At 55.2% G+C, this 21,548-nt stretch overlaps 1 protein-coding gene across 2 annotated transcripts in view; it reads left to right on the top strand.

Moving 5' to 3' along the window:
- Positions 1-2,729: 2,729 nt before the first annotated feature.
- PADI2 (peptidyl arginine deiminase 2) overlaps positions 2,730-21,548 on the top strand; it is a 48,984-nt gene continuing 30,165 nt past the window's right edge. For both annotated transcript variants that reach the window (XM_080657730.1, XM_080657731.1), the window contains exons 1-3: positions 2,730-2,930; positions 14,874-15,057; positions 16,016-16,088. In XM_080657730.1, coding sequence (XP_080513856.1) covers positions 2,839-2,930; positions 14,874-15,057; positions 16,016-16,088 — 349 coding nt within the window. In that variant the 5' untranslated portion in view covers positions 2,730-2,838. The remainder of the gene's footprint in view (positions 2,931-14,873; positions 15,058-16,015; positions 16,089-21,548) is intronic.

Here is a 21,548-nt window from a genome sequence, read left to right as displayed (position 1 = left end):
TCTCAAAGGCATTAGCAGTGATCATCTGGTCCTGGGGTCACGGGGAAGGAGGTTTTTTAAGTGTTCCCAATGGTCAGATATTACTTGTGTATTTCTTTCTTTTTAAATTCTTGCTCATATGATGCCCTCAGGGAGCTGTCAGGCTCCTTAAGGCCGGCCCGTGAGATGTCTGAGTCACCTTGCAGGTTCCCCCCAAGGCCTGGCACAGAGAGACCCCAGTCAAGGATCATAAGAGCCCCTCCCAGCCCAGGTTCTCTGGTCACAGGCCTGGCAGGAGCCAGAGTTGGGGGTTTGGGGTGCAGATCGGTGCCAGGAACCTGCCCAAGCTAAGCCTGCCCTTTGCTGGCATTCCCCAAAAGGCACAATGAGATCATGGGATGTCTCGGGGCTCTTCCGGGCCCCAGGGGAGCTGTGGGAGCAGCCTGATGCCTGAGACCTCCGGCCCCGAATCCACCAACAGCTGTGGCCACTTCAGCTATTTTAAACCCTTGGGCACCAGGAGGCTCCCATCACACCAGTGAGCCCTGCAGCCCAACATCAAGGGCCCTGAGCCAGGGGCAGAGCCCTGAGTGTGGGTCGGCAGGGCCAGGCTGGATTGTAAAGGAGAGGAAAATGTCTTTTTTTTTTGAGCTCTCCCTTTTTGCCAGACACTGCACTGGTGTTTTCCATAGATTGTCTCATTTAATGTCACCCTTACATTGATGCCGAGAGACCAGTTGTTCACAGATGAGGAAAGTGAGGCTGCGAATGGCAGGGGTGAAGTGTCCGAGGCTCCACAAAGCCTAGAGCTTTCTCACCTACCAATCAAGAGACAACATGCCTCCTCTGTTCTTACCGCTTTGCCCCCTCTGCCATCCCCGCTCCCCCCCCCACCTCCCCCCCACCCCCCGGGCCATGGCTGTGCAAGTTGCTACCCTGGCTCTGCCACTCTAAGGAGTCATGAGGCTAAGGGCAAATTCCTTAACCTTCCTGGGGCTCACTTGCTTGGTCTGTGAAGTGGCAGGGTTATTGGGAGGGTGTAATGATTCCATTCCAATACCTGAAAAGTGCCGGGCAACAGTGCATGGCTCACAGGAAGAATGAACAAGGCTTACTTTCCTCCTTCCCTCCTGGCAACCACCTGTCTGTCTCTACCCCGCCCCTGCTGTGACCTGCCCGGGCTGGGCTTCCGTGGGAGTGCAATGTTCCGCCCCAACTGTGGGCCCCACTTTCCCAGTGGGTGAAATAAGGGTGTCATGCTCTATGACCCCCAGGAGAGTGGGAACCCTGGCATATACCCAGGATCTGCCACACAGTCATTCCTGGCAGAGGGGTGCCCGGACAGGAGTTCACCTCAAAGGCCTCAAAGTGAGCTCTGAGCTGCACCTCTTCTTCCTCTTTGACAGGTGGCCACCAGCTAGCTGTCTCTTTATTGGGTGATGCACTCCAGAGCCCATCAGAAGTTACCAGCATCTCCCTGTGTCTGTGTGCCTTTGGGGTGGGGATGGAGGGGTGGGGGGAGAGACACGTGCCTCCCTAGCCTCACCAGGCTTTCCCCTTCCCCACCCACATTCTTCCCGGATCCTGGCCACCCCGGAGCAGCTGCGCTCTTCACCATCTCCTAACTTGGGCTTCTCGAGGAGCTGAGGAGGCCGCTGGGGTCAGGGGTGTGTCTGAGCTCTTCACCCTTCTGAGCCTCCACCCTTCGGGGCTCCCATCCTTCCAGCAGACCTTCTCAAACATTCATCCCCTCCAACCTGTCCCTCCCCTCTTATAGCCCATTCACACACACACCCCTCCGCTCCCGTCCCCAGCAAGGACTTGCTCACACGTGGCTGAATTATTTGAACAGACTTGGCGTCAGGGCTGGAGGGCCTGGGACAGGGGTGGGGGCTGGACTGGATGTCCCCCTGCACCTCAGCCTCCACAAGACACAAAGCTGGTGTCTGCAGCGGCACCTCTGGAACCCTCCTTTGCCCAGTGGCCCAGCCAGAACGGCGCCCCCTCACTGTCCCTCCACTGGAGCATCAATATTTCAGCTCACAAACACTGGCCAGATCAATCCCTTTCTCTCCAGCCCTCACGCAGCCCCAGCGGGGGTCTTCATTGACCCTCCCCAGGGGCACCTCCATGCACCGCAGCCAGAATGGCCCCTTTTACTTCCACACCTGACCACTCCTCGCCAAGCCAAGGCTCCCATCGCCCACCCACCAATGCATTGGCTTGGCAATGTGGCCCTGTAGGCTGCTGGGGTCCCACTCCCCATTCTCCCCGATCTGATTGTTGGGGGGTGGAGGAGGTGTCATGCTGTATCTGACTTCCTGCCTCTGCTCAGACAGCTCCCTCTCTTCCCTTCCCTACTTTGCAAAGGCCTCCTTTACAAAGGCTCTGGTCCCGGACCCCAGGCCAGGTTAGAGCCCCCACTCCTCTGGGCTCCCACCACCTTCTGTCCTCGCCCCTGTGGCAGCTCCGCATTCGTGTTATCTACCCCGCAAGGCTGGGGCGCCCGAAGGAGGCACTGAGCCCGCATCCTGGCGCCCAGCAGCTGGGAGCCCACTGAAAGTGTGCTGAATGAATGACCAAGTCAGCCACCGAAAGGAGAAAATTGGTCTCCGCTGATCTCCTCGCTACCGCAAGGGGGACGCCGAGGAGTTGAGGGCGTGGTCATGGTTGACTGACGGGCCCTCAGCCCAACGGAGAGGAGCCAGCAGACCGCCCCGCCCACGCCCCGCCCCCCGGCGGCCGAATAAGGGTGCGCGGAGCAGCGGCCCGCGCCGGCGGCTGCAGCGGCTCACCTGTGCCAGGTGCTTCAGGCGGCGGATCAGCGAGCACCCGCACGGGGCCGGCATTGCGGGGAAGATGATTCGCGAGCGGACGGTGCGGCTGCAGTATGGGAGCCGCGTGGAGGCCGTGTACGTGCTGGGCACGTACCTCTGGACCGACGTCTATAGGTGAGCAGGTCCCGCGTCTGCCCGACCACCTCGGACCCGGGCTCCGCGGGAGAGCTCGGCCCCAGATATCCCGATACCCTCCCGGGACTCGGGACCGACAGCCTTGCTCCAGCCTGAGTTGCCCTTCATCCCGCGCCCAGAAAATCTAAGAACCTCACCCAGAAACCTGACAGCCCCAAACCTTGTATCAGCCTCCCCGAAATCCTGAGGCCCTCCTAGACACCCCAGCACAGCCCCAGCGCCCTCACTGCCTCTTTCCCAGGCCCCCTCCTCTGCACCCCAGTCTTCGGCCCTCTCCAGCACCCAGGGCGACCTCAGCACCCCCTCAGCTTTCCCGCCTTCCTCTCCCCTTTCACTTCCCCACTCTCCCCTCAGAACTGCCCTTCTCTCTTATGCCCCCCTTTTCCTTCAGCCCCTCACCTTCCACCTCAGCCCAGCCCCTCACCCACTCCCAGCTCAGCTGAGCTTCCTCTGGGATTTGCTGGGAGCTGCCCTGGGGCGGACTCTGGCCCTGGGGGTGCTCAGGCTCCGATTTCACCCTGTGGGGGCTGCTGTCCTCGGGCACTGGCTGTGGGCTCCATGTCCCCAAATGCCTTCCCTTGAGGGTGCGGAGGTGGGGTCTTTGTCAGAAGAATGTCCCTATTCGGGACCTGTTCCCCCACCCTTCTGTCCATGAACGTGGTGGGGTGCAGGATTTCTGAGACAGCCGAAAGAGGGGTGGGGGAATTGAGGTCAGGGCCCACCCCAACCCTCAGGAAGCAGCCAAGTCGAACAATCCATCTCCCTAAGGTGTGTGAGATGGGCCTTGTGAGGGTGTGACTGATGCAAATGAAACACTGGGAAGTCCAAGGATCATGTAGCCTCTATTCCAAGAATTCGAAATGTTCCCCGTTGCCTGGGGGAAGGGCTCTGTGCTGAGAGCAGGGGGCAGGCAGGGCTGAGGTGGGACCCCGTGCTGATATCTCTGGGGTGGGTCCCCTAACATCTCTGTGCCTTCAGCTGAGCGGCAGGTGCCCAGGTGGCTTATTGCTCCCAAATCACTGTCACCTGGAGCGCCCTGCCTCTCCCAGGCCCCCACCAAACCCCATCCCTGTGTCTTCCCACACACCCTGCCCAGCCCAGTCTCTCTGACCCTTCAGGGCCCTGGCAACACTGCCCAGCCAGTCTCCTGCCACCTCAGCAGGCACTGGCCACGAGGACACCATCGAGCCCCAGGCTCCTTCTGAGGCGAAGGGCCCGCTCACTGCAGACCAGGAACCCTCCCCACTCGGCTGCCCTGGCCTCAGTTGTCCCACATGTAACTCTCAGGGAGCTTTCTGAGGGTCACAACACAGCAGTGGTGTGCAGCCCAGTCCGCAGTGGCCTGGGAGAGCTCCTCTTTTCCCACCCCCCATCCTGAACTGGGCACTGCCAGGGAGCCGGCCGGGAGCCAGGATGCTCAAGTCTCTAAGCCTCTGCTGTCACCATACCCGCCTGTTTATGCCCTGGATGCAGCCTGGAAGGCTGGCAGGGAACCTCAAGTGGGGGGTAGGGAGCAAAGAAGGGGGGCCCAGCCTAATTGGGGGGAGAGAGTGTGGGAGGTGTGGACACATCTTTGTCCTTTCTCAAGAAATCAGTCACGGCCACAATGACCCACACCTCCCACCCACACTTCACTAGGACCCTCCACCCCCCGCCGAGAGAGGTGCAGTCGAGACCAGCACTGCCCAGCAGCAGGAGAGTACCAGCCACGAACAGAACCTTGGGTCATTTTCCATTTTCCAGTAGCCACGTTTTGAAGGTTAAAATAAATAGGTGAAATTAATGTTAGTAATACATTTTATTTAACCCAATATGTGCAGAAGTATTAGCATTTCAATTCGTAATCAATATAACAATTATGTATTAGGTCGTTTGCAACCTCTTTTTCATATTAAGTCTTTGGGATTCAGTGTGTACTTTATACGTACATCACATCCCGGTGCGGTAACCGCATCTCAGATGCTTCATGGCCACCTGTCGCTGGTGGCCACCCTGTTGAGCAGCACAGGCCTCCCGGGTTTCTCAACCTTGGCGCTATCGCATTGTGGGCCAGAGAATTCGTTGTTGCAGGGACTGTCCTGTGCATCGTAGGGTGTGTGGCAGCATCCCTGGCGTCTGACCCCGAGATGCCAGTAGCAGTCCCCCAGTTGTGACGATCAGAAAGGAAGCCCCTTCTGGAACTAAGGAGGCTACTATTGTTACTCCTATTTCTGTAGTGGTAAGAGCTCCTGTCAGTATTAATAACAGCAGATTATATGAGTAAGCTCTTATGAACCAAATGCATTATCTGCTACCTTCCTCACCATAGACCTGGAGGTCCTGCTGGGATCAACCAATTTTGGAGATGAGGAGAGTGAGGCTCAAAGAAATGAAGCCATTTGCCCAACCTCACTTAGGACTCAGACCCAGTTCCGTCTGAACTCATACTCAGCCTCCACTCTATCCTGTGTGACCCTAAAACTAGCAGGTTGAACTGGATGACCCTCTCAGCCAGTGTCTCTTCAACCCTCCACCTGGGCCATGACCCCTCTGCCTCCAGAGACTCACCCACCTGCTTTCCACCCTCCCCTTCCAACTGCGTCCTCCCTGACCCAGACCAAGGTCCTGACTCAAATCCCCATATGATGCCCCCCAGGGTCTCCAAAGAGACACCAAAGGACAAGGCCTGGTGGACCCTGAGCCCAGTTACTTAGGGACTGGTATCCTGACTCCTCACTCCTTCTGAGCCACAGACCTAAGGGAACAGGCCTTAGCTCCCACACCCTTTCCCAAGGGCCCTGAGATGCACACACAGCTGGGCCCTCGCCTTCCTCATCCCCAGCAGGCCCTACGACCCACCCACCCTCTCCCAGCAAAACTGGCCCCTTTGGGGACCGATGCCCTGACCCAGCCACATTCCGAGTGCTAGACTCCGCAAGCTCTGAGCACATGCACAGAAAGAGGGAAGTGGGATTCTTTTTGTGGAGATGTACGTTGAGATAGTTGTTGAAGATACTTGCCGTTTCCTTCCCCTGCTCTCACATGCACTATCTCAGTCTGGCCGTGTATGGACAAACACATTCCCCCCCCCATGGTCTCTTTCCCTGGCCGTCGCTTCTTCACTGGGACTGGCCTGGGTCCCCTCTGATTATGACTTGAAGCGGGAGAGGGGGCCCGAAGGGAGTGGTGTCCCAGGTTGGTTTCCCATCTCTGGTGAGTGATGCTTTCCTGAGCTGGAGCCAGGGACACCCGTGGAGCCTGGAGAGAGTGGAGAAAGGGCAGCCTTGGAGTAAATTGACAGCGGGTCACACACCGCCCGGCTCTCCCACTGACCCACAATCCACCGGGGAAACAGCTCCTCCCGTCCTTCCCTCGGCTTCTTACATCACATCACATTACGTCACGTCTCAGTGCGGTAACCGCATCTCGGATGCTCCATAGCCACCTGTCGCTGGTGGCCACTGTACTGAACAGCGCAGGCTCAGGGTTCCCGACTGGGCAGCTACCCCCCAATCCCTGGTGGGGAGAGGCCAGGGTCTGTACCCTGACCCTGCAGGAGCTCCAGGGCACAGTAGATGTTAACAGTTGTCTCTTGCCCCTGCAGAGCAGTCTCCTGGTTACATTTGACCTCAGGATGAGCCCAGGAGGTAGGAGGTAGGAGGTGATCCCTGCCCCCTTCCCCAGGAAACCCCAAGGCACAGGCTGACCAGTCACTTTTCTCAGCAGGGCCTTGCCCCTCACTCTCTGGCAGAAGATGGAAAGAGGGTACCAGGGCAGAAGTTCCTAGATGTTGGCACAGTAAAACGCTGGGAAGAGTGCGATATGTCTCCCATCCCCGCCTCGCTCCCTCGACTCGCTCCCAGACTTCCTTCCTCTGTCTCTTGGTTGGTGTGTTTAGAAAGTATCCTCTCTAAACACACCAACCAAGAGACAGAGGGCGGACAAAGGCCAGGGAGGGTGCGCAATCCGGTCTGAAGCGATGGGGACCTGGGGTGTCGTGGTCTCCCCTCCCCACAGAGTGCCAGGCCCTGCCTCACTGATTTTTCTCCTGCCAACTCTCCAGCACAAACTCCACTCCGGCCACATTGGCTTAGGGACGCTGTCAGCCCTGGAGTGCAAGCTCACTCCCACCGCAGGGCCCTGCAGGTGCTGTTCCCGCTGCCTGGAGCACCATCCCCCAGACCTCTACAAGCCTGACATTCACCCATCAAGTCTCAGCTCAAATGTCACCTCCACCAACATGTCATGGTGCTCTTCCCCGAGCCCCAGGCACTCTGTACCTCACTACTGTGGTTTTTTTCTTGGCAGATCTTATTATTTACTGGCCATTCCCAGCTGACATTTAGTTAGCGCCTCTTTTGAACCAGGCAGCCTTCTCAGCACCTTGCATAGTCATCTTGTTCATATTTAATAATTTACATGTGTTTAAACGTCATGACAACTTAAGGAGGTAGGTGCTATCATTGCCCCCCTTTACAGTCAGCGAAACTGAGGTAAGGAGTGGACACAGCTGGCAAATGGTGGCAGCACAGACCCAGGCCCCTGACGGCGCTGCCACCTGGCTGCCTGTGGGGACTTGTGCTTTAGGTGTGACCCCCTCCATGCTCACTGCCTTGCTGGTTCCCGTGCCCCTCCAGCCCCAAAGTCAGTGAAGGGCTTCTTAGTTGAATGAATGAATGAATGAATGAATGATATGCAGCCTGTGATGTGTGTGGACTGGCTTGTCATTGGGCTGAGCTCTTCACCCCCGCCTCAAGGGACAGGCACCGTTGGGTGGGCCAGTGGAAGGTTGGGGCATGTGGCCGACCTTGGCCAGAGCAGCACCTGCTCCTGAGAGAATGATGGGCGGAGGAATCAGGCCAAGTCAGGCGGCCCCATAAATCACAACAGCACCCAGAGCCCTCAACCCTAAACAGGAGGCCCTGCCAGGAGCTGCTCCGGGCTCAGGTTTCAAGCTAATTCTCAGAGAGTGGTGAGGTTCCAAGGAGGACCAGGCCTGAGGGTCGAGCCCACAGCCTCCTGCACAGCTGGGGTCCCCGAGAGCCTTTCCTTCCTGCCCACAGGGCCCTGAGTCATGATGGGAGCACAGTAGCAGGGACTCACCCCAGTGCCCACCCCCCAGCTGGACAGCACACCTGCTAAACTTTGGGGGAGGCCAGTTTTCAGAGGCAGCTCTCTCCTGCCCAGCCATGCCAGACCCTATGCCCAGGAATTTTGACTGGTCCAAGCCTCAGTCATTAACCCAAGAGCCCAGGGCAGAAGCCAGCCTTTGCTGTCCCCTTTCTGGGCCTCTGACACCCACATGAGAAATAAGTAGGGGGCTCTAGAGGCTCTGAAGAGCTTCTCATTTGACCCTCTCCTGAGCCAGGCTTGCCACTCACCCCACTCCCCACCAGATGTCCCTTCCTGGAGGACCTTTAGAAAGGACTGTCACCTACAGACCCTCTCTCAGGAAGGGAGCAGCCAGGCCTAGAGCTGACCTCACCTTCTGTTATTACTGGCCCTGAGACTTAGGTCAAGGGTTTGCCCTCTGTGGGCCTCAACATGCTCATCTGTAAAATGGGATGACATTAATACAGGCTTCATGGGGTTATCGAAAGGATGGCCTGATATCATGTGGGCCAAGGGGCTGGAACAGTGCCTGGAACCCAATAAATACTCATAAGTAGTTATCATGAGTTAGTATTGGGTTCATTATATATTATTAAATCAAATAATAATGAGATATGGCCTCCAAGAGTTCATAATGCTCATGAGAGAGAAATGCTGAACATTTGTTAAGTGTTGTTTGAGGCACCAGCAAAGGGAGAGAAAGATGAGTCCTGACTGATGGATCAGGGAAGTCTTCCTGGAAGAGGTGGCAACCAAGATGAAGAAGGGACAGATGTTCACAGTGTGACTAGGACATGCTATGCAGACGCGGAGGTACCCAGCAGGAAACATGGGACACATCGGGGCTGAAAGGGCAGAGTTCAAGTGGCCTGGAAGATAAAGCTGGAGAGTCAGTAAGCTCAGACCAGGGTTTTGAATGCCAGGCTCAGGCAATGGACTTTGTTCTGTAGGCAGTGGGGAGTCATCAAAGGTGTCTGGGGAGACAGTGACCATGGAGTACATTGTTTCTTCCCTGAGAGGACCCGGGGCAGCAGGAGGCACCAGTGCCTAGAGCAGGGGTCCTCAAACTACGGCCCGCGGGCCACATGCGGCCCGCCGAGGACATTTATCTGGCCCGCCAGGTGCCGCTGCCTGTCCTGCTTAGCAGCCCACTCGTCCTGGGCCTGCAGTGCACATAGGAATTTTTTCATAGTTTTTTTTTTTAACTATAGTCCGGCCCTCCAACAGTCTGAGGGACAGTGAACTGGCCCCCTGTTTAAAAAGTTTGAGGACCCCTGGCCTAGAGAGAGGCTGTTGAGGTTACCAAGCAGAGAGGGAGGCTGGCTGAAGGCAGACATCAGGGTTGCCTCCGCCAATCCCTGTCTAGAAGCAGCCACCCACCTCAAATCCAGCCACCACCTTGCCAGTACGGAGGCCTTGCCTCCCTCCCCAGCCCCTCACCTTGAGGGGGCTCACCTGGGGTTGCATGCCAGGCTGGCACCCACAACCCCCTCAGCTTAGACTCCTGCAAAGGCCTTAGGACAGGATGTCATGCTCAGGCTGCCAGGAGCTGGGGTCACTGTGCAGCTGAGCCCAGTTGGTGTTAATGAGGCTCGGGGCAGGTGGACAAGCTGACAGCCAGACGCCAGCAAGGAGCAGGCATGCCGTGCTCACGCCTGGGGCTGAGTGAGCTCTCCCCCGCCTGCAAGGCCACACTGGTGACCCTGACCACTGACTGGGTGAAGCTACCGAGACTGGGTAGCTCCCGGCAGCTGTGAAGCTAGGCAGATGTTAAGTCAGAAAGCCCAGAATTCCCTGGGGTTGGGCTCAGTGAGCATCCCTCTTCTACGTCTGACACTGCTTTCCAGCCTTGCTCAAAGATCCTTTGACACCAGCCAGCCAGCCATTTATCTCCATTTCCATGGCCACCACCTGGTCCCAGACCACCACCATCGCTCACCTGGACAGCTGCAGTCGCCTTCTCGCTGTTTCCCTCTTCCCGGTATTGCTCTCCTGAAATCCACCCCACCCTGCACCCTGGGTCATCTGCCCACAGCGCAGAAACAATTGCCACCCCTGCTTTAAAGCGTTCATGCTCCTCGCCATGACCTGGCCCTCTCCTCCCACTACACCCCTCCCCCGGCTCACAAACTCCAAACTCACAGACCTCCTTCCAACTTCTCCCACGCGCTGGGCACACGTCCGCCTCAGACCCTCACCCTCCTGTCCTGGCTGCTTGGAAATCTCTGCCCTCCTTCCTCTCCTCGCTCTGTCCGATTCAGTGGTTCTCAAGCTGTGGCCCCCAGACCAGCAGCATCAGCGTCTCCCGGGAGCTTGTGAGAAACGCCTGTTCTCATTCACGGTGTATGTGTGTATCAAATCATCACATCGGACACTTCAAATACATACAATTATATTTGTCCAGTGTTCCTCAATGAAATTGGAGGAAGGAAGAAATACAGTTGCTCAGGCCCCAGCCCAACCCAGCTACATCAGAAGCTCTGGGGTTGGCCACCAAGCTATATCTTGCTGACACATGCTCAGATGAAGAAACACTGGTCTATTCATTCTTGTCTGTCCTTCAGAGGGGAAAGTGTAGATCTTAGCTCAAATGCCACTTCCTCCAGGAACCCTTCCTTGACTCTCCGGTCAGGGCCTCAGGCATACCACATGTCTCCTTTATAGCAACTACCACAACTATAAATACACAATTAATTGTGTGATTCATTGAAACTATTTCTCTTCCACTAGAACAGTGGTCGGCAAACCGCGGCTCACGAACCATATGTGGCTCTTTGGCCCCTTGAGTGTGGGCTCGGCGTTAGAACCACTTCTTCAAAATAGACTCGCCCAGGCCGAAAACTGACTTCTGCGCATGGGCCACGAAGTTTCAATCGCACTGTACGTGCACGCCCGCATGTGGTATTTTGTGGAAGAGCCACACTCAAGGGGCCAAAGAGCCGCATGTGGCTCGCGAGCCGCAGTTTGCCAACCACTCTCCTAGAATATATGCTCCATGGGTCTAGGAAATGTTTTTTGTCAATCTGCTCCCAGCATCTCGTACCTCGCACATAATAAGTGCTCACTAAACACATGTGGAACAAATGACTAATGGCATAAGTAAGCCCTCCTCTTCCAGCCCTTCCTGCAGCAAATATTTCTATTAACTGCATGCCTACACTGGGCCAGATGCTGAAACGAAAAGAAAGACAGCCCCTATCTCCAAGGAGCTAACAGCCACAGGGGAAAATAAACATGGGGACAAATCAACTAAATTGTGTCTTCAGGTAGGGATGGACAGTTGCCAGGCAGAGAATTCAGGGGAAAGTATTGCAGGTAGAAGGAACAGCATAGGCAAAGTACACGGTGAGATGGAGATGGAACAGTGCAGGCAGCTGAGAGGTTGGAAGAAGTTGCAGAAAATGAGTCTGGAGAGTCGAGCTGAGACGTCGTGGTGAAATGCCACTGAGTGAATCCAGGCTAAAGAGTTTGGATTTTATTGTATGTATGGGTCGGCACTGGGGAGCCACTGCATAATTTCAAGCAGGCGAGTGACCTGGTATCTTTTTTTTTTCCTTTTAGTCACTCCATTTACAGAGTTTGGGAAGCCAAGAAGGGTGGCTTCATTCATTCCTTTATTCCCAAAGTCTATAGTGAGTATGGCCATGTGCTGGGATACCGTGGTGGGCAGAGGAGATGTGGTCCCAGGACCTGGCAGCCTGTCCTCTGTCCACACCATCTTTGTCTTTGCTGCTATCCCATAAGCAGGAGCTCACAGCCACCTCCAACACCCCCACTCTCATCCTGGGCACCTCCCTGCAGCCTCCAGGGGTAGCAGAGGCGCCCACTGCCCCTGGCTCTCGGGTTTCTGTGGGGGATTCTGAGAGGTTCTTCTGGGAAGGGCGGCAGCCAACAGGATCCGCCTGAGACAATGGGCGCCTTTGTTGCTTCTGCCAGAGCTGCTCCAAGAATAGCTATTTGCTCAGCTCCAAGCAGGGCTGGTGCTGGGTAGTAGGAGGGTGTGGGGCCCTGGAGCTTTCGCGTGGGCCAGGCGTTAACCCCCTGAGCCTCTGGGCCTCCTCCAGCGTCTCCCTGGCCGGGAGGAAAGAAGGCAGCAGGAAGCATCACTTACAGCACTAACTATTGCCAGTCTGGGTCCTAAACCAACATCCTGCCCTGCGAGTTTATAAAGCATTTTTTTCCTAAATAGAATTGTATGCAGAAACCCAATATATAAAACCAGGTGGAATAACAGTGGCTCTAGTTGAAGTGGGGATCCAGCAGAGAGAATCCCAGCTTTTCAGAACCTAGGACCTTAGCCTTAGCCCCGGACCTGGTCCCATTCACTCAATTAGCACTTGATGAAACAGAGAGCGGAGAAGCGCCTTGCTCCAGGCCACCCAGGAAGTTGGTGGTCACAGCAGGGACTTACACTCGAGGAATATTTCCCAGGACGGAGCCCACAATTGCCCAAGCTCTTGTGATTTTTTACCAAAACCATATTTCACCTATAGTGCTGTTAACAGTGTTCTGTAAATTAACTCACAGTTTTCTTCTAACTTTATTTTAAATGGAGATCTTATATCATTGCCATACGTAGCAAGCCTTCAGCAATTGCCTTAAAAAGATAACACATTTAATAAATACATACATCTTTTTAAATGCTCATCCGCATGCCGCATGAAAGCATCTTACACGTGTACCCACACCTCCCTTTGGGAAGTGCTTCCTGGTGCTTCTGAAAGGCTCACCTCCGTCCTGCTCAGCCCCACACTCACAGCCCCCTTAGCAAGCCAGTGGCAAATTGGGCTCAAACCCACATCTTCTGTGCACGTGTCCCCAATCCAGGCTTTTTGCTTAGACTCGGCTTCTCCTAATGCTGATACGGACGGAGGGCAGCAGGCCATGGCCCACAGGCGTCCAGCCTCAGCTCAGCCCAGTGTTCCCACGATAGGCTGGCGATTTAGAGGGTAGATGGACACGAATTTGAGTGGCCTTGGCGGCTCCTTTCCCAGCGATGAGGATGAGCTGCCGGGTCCTTGACCACTCTCTCCTGCCAGTGGCCATGACCCGTGGCCTTTGCCAGGAGCCCCTGTCGTCTGGGGCCCGGGTCACGGAGACCCTGTGTGGTGGCCTCTGCAGATTCACACTCACCACAGTGGCCACCCAGGGCTCTACCCACCAGACGGCACTGCTGAACATCTAGACCAGGGGTTCCCAAACTCTAGCCTCTGGGCCAGCAGCCCCAGCAGCTCTTGAAAACACGGTGGAAGTGCACATTCTCAGGCCCCACCCCAGACCTACTGAATCCGAAACTCGGAGGAGGGGTCCAGCAGTCAGTGCTGCTGCTGCTGCTGCTGCTGCTGCTGAACTTCAAAGAACCATTGGTCTAAACCTCATTCAACCCTGGCCACTGTTCACACCTTCAGCCGCCCAGCCACACCTCAGTCCTGCCAGCCAGACTCTCCGGGGATGGGATCCATAAGTCTGTAGCCTTAAAATAAACCCTGAGGATTTCAACAGCACGCCTGATGATTCTAATGCCCAGCCCATCGTGGAGAACTATTCTGGTACCCAGGAGCACCAGGCCCTCAAAATAGCAGATATGCCCTTGAGGCAGACACGTGTCCCTACATCTTAGTCCCAAATCCCATGAGAATCCCACCTAAATCCCTCTGAGCCCTCTTTGACCTTTGGGAACCTTCAGGCCATAAACTGGATTTAGCAAAACCATCAGCCTTAGGTACCGTTCTTGCCTAGCCTCTTTGTCCTTCCTGTTACCTCCCCTTAAGCTAGTGTCTTAGGCAGCTTGAGCTGCTGTAACAAAATAACATGGCTGGGTGGCCTAAATGCAGAAATTTATATTCTCACAGTTCTGGGGCTGGAAGTCTGAGATCAGGGTGCCAGCATGCTCAGGTTCTGGTGAGGACTCTCTTCCTGGCTTGCAGCCAGCCGCCTTCTCACTGTGTGCTAACATGGCCCTCCTCATGGGCGAGGAGAAATCTCTCGTCCTCTTAAAAGGCAACCAATCCTTATAAGAAGAACCCCACTCTCCTGACTTCATTTACCCTTAAGTATGTTCTAAACGTCCTATCTTCAAATACAATCGCATTGGGGGTTAGGGCTTCGATATGTGAATTTGGGGGGACACAAACATTCAGTCCATGGCAACTGGACCAAACCTCTTCATTTCCTGCCCTGAAACCTTCATGGCTTTTCAAGAAATTCCAAGTATTTCCCTCTCCATAGAAAACCACTCTGGAACCCCAAGGAATGACTCAGAGGAGGGGACTCCGAGCTGTGGAAGCTGTGGCGGGAAGGAGGGATCTCTGTGACAGAGCCAGCTCACTTTTGCCCCTGTAGGACCCACGTTCCAGGCTCCGTCCCTGTGCAAACCCAGCACTTGGATGACCGCCTCCTTACCTTCATCTGAGTTCTCCTGGCCTCCAGCTCACATACCAGTTGGGGGGTGGGAGACAGGGTCCAGGCTTACTGCTGCCTTGGAAGCGAATTCATTCCTCGCCTTGGCCTCAGTCATCCACCCCTACGGCACCACAGAGCCCCCACAGCTGGCTGCCCATCAGAAGCATCAGGAAGCTTGCTGAGCATTCAGATTCCCAGGCCCCACACCCTCGAACATTCTGACTCAGTAGGTACAAGATTGGCCTGGGAATCTGTACTTTAACAAGTGCCTTCTTCACCACAGGTGATGGCAGTATAGCTGGGTCCTTTGGAGTCCCCCAGGCCAGACAGCCTCGGAGGGTCCCTGCAGCCTCCAGGAGTCTCCTCCTGAATCTCCTTGTCCCACCTGCCCCAGGGATCCACCTAACCTGCTTTCCTCTCTCCCTACAGCGCAGCCCCAGCGGGGGCCCAGACCTTCAGCCTGAAGCGCTCGGAGCACGTGCGGGTGGAGGTGGTGTGTGACGGGCAGGCCGAGGAGGTGGCCACCAACGGCAAGCAGCGCTGGCCTCTCTCGCCCAGCACCACGCTTCGGCTCAGCATGAGCCAGGCCAGCACCGAGGCCAGCAGCGACAAGGTACCACGGCTGGGGAAGTCCACCCCACGGGTCAAGGGAGCCAGGGGCCGCGCTGGAATCGAGACAGGCTAGGCCAGAGCTGTGCCATAGACACAGCATGCAAGCCACATGTGTCCATTTCCTAGGAGCCACATTAAAGGAGAAAAAGAAACAGGTGGACTTAATTTTAATAATATATCTTACTTAACTACATATACCAAAGTATTACCATTTCGGCATGGTACCAACATAGAAAACATTAATGAGGTAGCTTACACTCTTCTTTCATACCAAGTCTAGATCTGGTGAGAGTTTCACACGTACAGCACATCTCAATCCGGACTTGCCACGTTTCGAATGCTCAGTAGCCACCTGCGGCTAGTGGCTACTGTGGGAGACAGCTCCGTGTTGACCAGGGAATAATGGCTTCATGGAAGGTTAAAAGTGCGGGCTGCTGAATGATGGCATATTAGAACCATTGGGAGTTACCGCCACAGGTGTCCTGGTTTTGATCATGTATGAAATGGGCTGCTGGGTGCCCATGCCACCAAGTGGTTTGCCCAGGTGGTAAAGCCAAGACCAGACTCTCCTCACTGGGTTCTCTAATGATGAACTTCATGTGCCCCATGGCAGTGATGGGGCTGGGCCTTATACAAGGGAAACAGCCTCAGCCCTGCCCCTGGGTTGCAGATGTGGGGACCCCGCAGGCAGCAGGATATACCAGGGGGCACAGGTGGGCAGTCAGCACCCTGGATGCACTCTGAGAGGATGGGAATCCCCTATCTAGTTTGATAATCTGGGGCAAGCAGCCCACCAACCCAGGAGTGCTTCCTGGAGGAGAGGGTTCAGATGTTTGGAAAAAGCTGGCTTGACGGGCTGTGAGGTAAAAGGCAGGGAAGGTGGTCACTGTAGAATTTCCTGCCTGTGATAAGTGATCTCTGCTCTTCTCTCCCTCCCACTGCACGCCCTCCCTACCAAGATCACTGTCAGCTACTATGAGCAGGAGGGAAACAGCCCCATCGACCAGGCTGGGCTCTTCCTTACAGCTATCGGTGAGTTGGCAAGGCTCTGGCCTGGGTGCCTCATCCCAGGGCCTGGCATGCCGCCCTTCTCAGCGGCACGTGGGCTGTTTTCAGTGCTGCAGGCCTGGCACGCAGAGCTTCCTCTGAATAATGCAGGACCTTCTCTACTAGGGTGGGGGGTGTTCTACTAGGGAGGAGGTGTGCCCTGTCTGCCAGCAACTCACCCCAATGTCAGGGTCCCCGTCCCAGGCTCTCTGGATCACGGGGAAGAGAAGCCTGTTCCTCCCCCTTCTCCCCTGCAGCCTGGAGAAGAACTTGCCTCTTATAGTGAGGGTGATGGCCTGCCCACAGTCCTTGACCATCTAGCTACTCCTTTACCCTCCCTGGACCCAGAGGTGCAGCCTGGGTCCTTAACTCACCTCGTTCGAGACCTTCATTTAACTCATGAGGGCAGTGAGGCCCAGAGAGGTTAGGGGACTCATTCATAGTCACACAGCAACTCGGTGGCAGGTGAGTTCAGAACTCAGGATTACTCCCTCCCAGGTTTTTCCCGTTGCACAGCAATCCCCTGTCCTGGGTGGAGCCCAGCCTGGCTCAGCAAGGCCCAGTGGTGTGGTCTTCTGAACCTTCCGTGATTCAACTCTTCTGCAGTTAGGATGTTCATTAAATGTATTTTTAAATTTTTTAAACATAGAAGGTGACTATATTTCATAGGATGATTTGCCCATCCAGCCTTAGTTTAACATTGACAGTTGCTACGGGAGGGCGGGGGGGGAACAGGGGGGCGGGAGGAGAGGACTGCCAGCTATTGAGTGTTGACTACGTGCTGAGTACTTAAAGAATGATACTGGTGTCTTCCATTTATTGAACACCTACTCTGTGTTCAGGACCATGCTGGGGGCTTTGTGGCAGAGGAGGAGGAGAAACACCTGACATTTATTAAGCACCTACAGTGTGCCAGGCTCTAATACTTGATGTCTTACTGTCATGATCTTAGTCTAGTCTTACCACTGTTCCAAGGATAAACACTTCTGTTGGCCCCATTTTACAGATGAGAAAACCAAGGCTCTTGAAAACTAAAACAAACAAAAACTTTCCTGAGGCCACACACCTGGAAAGTGGTTTGTGAGAGCCAAGTCTTTTCCGTTATCTCGTATTCTCTGGGGATCTTGGAATTCCCCCTATACCTCCCCCTACCCCCCCCCCCCAAAAAAAAAAAAAACAGCTAGTTCCCAGGCCAGCCTCTCCTTCTCCAGCCTGTGCCTTTAGCTGCCGAAATAGGCTCTTCTGCATCTCAGCTTATTCCCTAAGGGCTTGGGTGCCAGTCACCCTGTCCCTCCTACACCGAGGGGGTGCCCAGCCTGGGGTGGGGTCCTCAGGACAACCTCAGGGTCCTAGAGAGATGGAAACTAGAGCTTGCCAAGCTGCAGCTGAGGCCTGGCACGGGCGTGGACCTCGCATGCACACATAGCCCCCAGGTTGTCTCAGATGACCGCCCCGAGGAAACCTAATCCCACAGAGATGGACACCTGAGGACGAAAGCAGGAAGGGCAGCGGCCGGAGGCCTGTGAAGTGAGGTGATCCCAGGGGCTGGCTGCAGCATTCACCGAAGCAAGGCAGACTCGGGATAGATGGCAAATAATGCATTGTGCGGGGGGCAGGACTGGACTTCCCCTCGCCCCTAAAGACGGCAAAGCTTGTGCTGACGCCCCGGAAGATACTAAACGCACCCAGGGTGCATGGCCAGGCTCGTTCTTCTGACATTCTGAGGTTGTTGTTTCACTGAGCAATTATTTTTGTTGTTGTTGTTACTCTTTACCAGGGATATTTTTCCATTAATTTTTAGAGTGGAAGGGAGGGGGAGAGACAGAGAGAGAGAAACATCGATGTGAGAGAGACACACCGATTGGTTGCCTCCCACACGCGCCCTGACCAGGGCCAGGAATGGAGCCTGCAACGGAGATACGTGCCCTTGACCAGAATCGAACCCGGGACCCTTTAGTTCGCAGGCCGACGCTCTATCCACTGAGCCAACCCAGCCAGGGCACTGAGTTATTACTTATTTAACTACCACAAGGTCCAGATATTTAGGTCCCACGGGCCAGTAAAATGCCCACCCCCACCCCCACACACCAAAAATAAATAAATAAGACTGGCATCTTTGATGCTGGGCCCAAAAAAAGACATTAATAATTTGTCATCAATGATCACATTTAGGTGTTCATCAATGATCACATTTAGGCAGGCATAATCTCAGCACAAAAGAGACATTAGCATCGCAGAAATAAAGCTTTATGAAAAACTCACCTCCCCGAACTGTTTCCTGTTCCACCAGGGACCCTGGTGAGAATTTGGTCTTTCTGCCTTTCCAGGTCTTGTCTTCTCTCGAGCATCTACCCAGGGGTGCTTGAGCCCCACATCCTGAGTAATCACTCGGGGGCAGCACCTCAGAGGCAGGAACAACCCCAAGTGGTGGGGTTGTCTCCCAAGGCCATCTCTGAGTCTGGCTCACCCCAGTTCTGTCCTGAGCAGAAAGAATTCTGGACCAGAGTAGACAGAACTAAGTCTAAGTACTGGCTCTGTCCCCTCCAGTCCATTGTGACCATCGCCCCTCTGGGCCTCGGTTTCCTCATCTGCAAAATGGGCTCGCAGTGCAGTCTTGCACATTGCTTGCAAGGATTCAGTGGGATGGGTGTGCAAAGAGCCTGGCATGGAGTAGGTGCTCAGGCAATGCTCTCTTTCCTCTTCCCCCTTCCTCTTGGCGTGGCTACCCCTTCCCTCTGCCTGGGTGAAGTTGAAGAGGAAACCTTACTGCCCTCAGTCTTCCTCGTGGAATTTGGGTGTAAACCCACAGTGCCCTTGGCCAAGTCAGGTTCTAGGTCTTGGTCTCAGGCCTGCCAAGGACTTGCTGTGGGACCTTGACAAGTTGCCCACCTCCTCTAGACCTCACATGTTTTAGGCTATAAAATGAGGGGTTTGAGCCCTGGCCAGTGTGGCTCAGTTGGTTGGAGCATCGTCCTATACACCAAAAGGTTAAAGGTTTGATTCCTGGTCAGGGCACATACCTAAGTTGTGGGTTTGATCCCTAGTCCTCTGAGAGGCAACCAATTGATGTTTCTCTCTCTCTCTCTCTCAAATCAATGAACATATCCCTGGTGAAAGTTTTCTTTAAAAAAGAGAGGTTTAAGTTCATTGATCCCTGAGGACCTTCAAGACTCCAGTTAGGACTGATTTGCAAAACTCTCCTCTTAAGGGAGAAGGTGGAGGTGGGAGGAGAGAGGTCAGAGTCTCACCCTCTTTGCTGTGGTCCTGGCACGGGAGCAGTACACCAACATGAGCCTTGACAATTTTTAGCATCCACCTGAGGACCTCCTCCCTTGCGCCCCCTTCCCAGCGCCTAGGATGGCTGTGGGGGACAGAGACCTCCCCCACCACACCCCAGGCTGCCCGTTAGGGCAAGAAAGCCAGGCGCCCTGCCACTGTCCATGGGGCTGGCAGCCCCCCAAAATGCTTGTGGCTCTATGTCAGAGCTAAGGCTTCAGTGTCTAGATTCTCACTCAGGCAGACTGCCTAAAAGCCAATTTGGCATTTTCCGTTAATCTGCCCCACACCCCAGGCGCCACCTGACACCTTGGGGCTATTCCCAGGAGCTGAGGTAGGACTCGGAGCCTCTGGGGAATGTCTAGAGCCCCAAGACCCTCCCACAGATGTCCTCGCCCTCCTCCCCAGGAAGGCATAGCCATCCCAGGAGGGCAGAGGTCACGCCAGCCCAGCTCTCCAACCCCACGAGGATCATCCCATTGGAATCTCGTTAAATTGGACACTGGGAGAAAGGTTGGCGGGGAGAAGTCCTCCAGGGATGGCTTATAGCTTGGAGGGGATCCCGAGGGAGGGAGGAGGGGCGAGAAGGCCATTTCAGTTGAATTTGGAGACGGCTCATGGGTCATAAGACAGAAAATGTGCAGTGGGCGGCTGGAGGGTGGGTGACATAGAAGCCCAATTACGTAATGCCCGGGTTGCATAACGGGGAGCCAGTGAAACCTACCCGAGTTTCATAAACCAAGAAAGAGCAATAAGCGTCTTATTTAGTGTTTGGAGGTTGCTTCAGGCAGGTGAGGGGACAGGCCTGCTGGGGAATGCTGTGTTTCCTTAGAAGCTATTCGGGACTATTCGATTTCTTGTCTGTGATGTCCACATATTCATAAACTTTTTTTTTAAATATATTTTTATTGATTTTTTACAGAGAGGAAAGGAGAGGGATAGAGAGTTAGAAACATCGATGAGAGAGAAACATTGATCAGCTGCCTCCTGCACACCTCCTACTGGGGATGTGCCCGCAACCAAGTTATGTGCCCCTGACCGGAATCGAACCCGAGACCTTTCAGTCCGCAGGCCGACGCTCCATCCACTGAGCCAAACCGGTTTTGGCTCATAAACTTTTCAATGTAAGAAATCCTAACGAAGTAAAGCACAATGAAGTGCTTTATCCTGGATCTCTGTGAGCCACTGATCTCAGGGACACACCCAGGAGCCAACTCCTCTGGGCATGACCTTCAGGGGAGCAGGTCAGGTGTGTGACGGCGGCCTTGGCTTTGGGAAGCAGCCCAGGGCGGTGGGCAGCCTGGATCCGTGGAGGGAACAGCCCAGGGCAGGGGTCTGGATCCAGAGGCCCGAGCGGGACTCCTGGCTCTGCACTCTCTGGGGACTTCCTGTCACTTCCCCGCTGGTGCCTCGGTTTCCTCATCTGTACGGGCGGGATAGAAGGGAGAGCGTGCATGGGAAGTGCCTGCCGCTGCCAGAGGGAACTGTACACCTGGGAGATTATTATCTTAAAAAGCAAAGAGAGCGACTCCTTCCGGAGGCGGGTCTGTGGCCGGTTCCCAGGGAGGAGTGTTCGTGGGGCGTGTCCAGCTGGAAAGTTCCTGAAGGTCCGGGAGCCAAAATCAATACGGTTCCTCCACCTGAGCCTGCAGCCTCTTTATCAGCAGCGGGTGGTCTGGCTTTCCCGCTTTCTCCCTAAAGTCCTTAGCCTGCCCCAGCCTCCCAGATTTCTGACAGGGGACGTCTCTGAGTCTGGGTTTGCTCACCTCTAAAATGGGAACAATGCTGTGCATCCCATCGGACGGGACTCCTGGAGAGCAGGCCCTGTGCCCCAGTGGCCCACCTCTAGGGCTCTGGACCCAGATGCTCACCCGTGACCTGCTGAGGGAATGGGGCCAGGAGGGAAGATAGCTGCCTTACGGTATCTAACGGGCAGGAGGGCTGCCTACGTGGGGGCACTGGACGGCCCCTCTCCCAAGGATCAGGTGCCGTTAAAGCTGCCCCTCCGCGGCCTCCTTCTCGCCCCAGAAAAGCCCCGTTCGAGGGTGGGAGGGAATCGAACTGTGAGCAAAGGGAAGACGTGAACTTAATCCCCAGACTCGGGATGAGCCACCCGAGGAGGGCTGACATCAGTACCCTTCCTGAGCCAGGACCCTCCGCCCCACCCGG

This window comes from Plecotus auritus (genome assembly GCF_963455305.1).
Source record: "Plecotus auritus genome assembly, chromosome: 2".
Classification (NCBI taxonomy): Eukaryota; Metazoa; Chordata; class Mammalia; order Chiroptera; family Vespertilionidae; genus Plecotus; species Plecotus auritus.
Note: the sequence above shows the minus strand (reverse complement) of the source record. Positions and strands in the feature narration are given on the sequence as shown.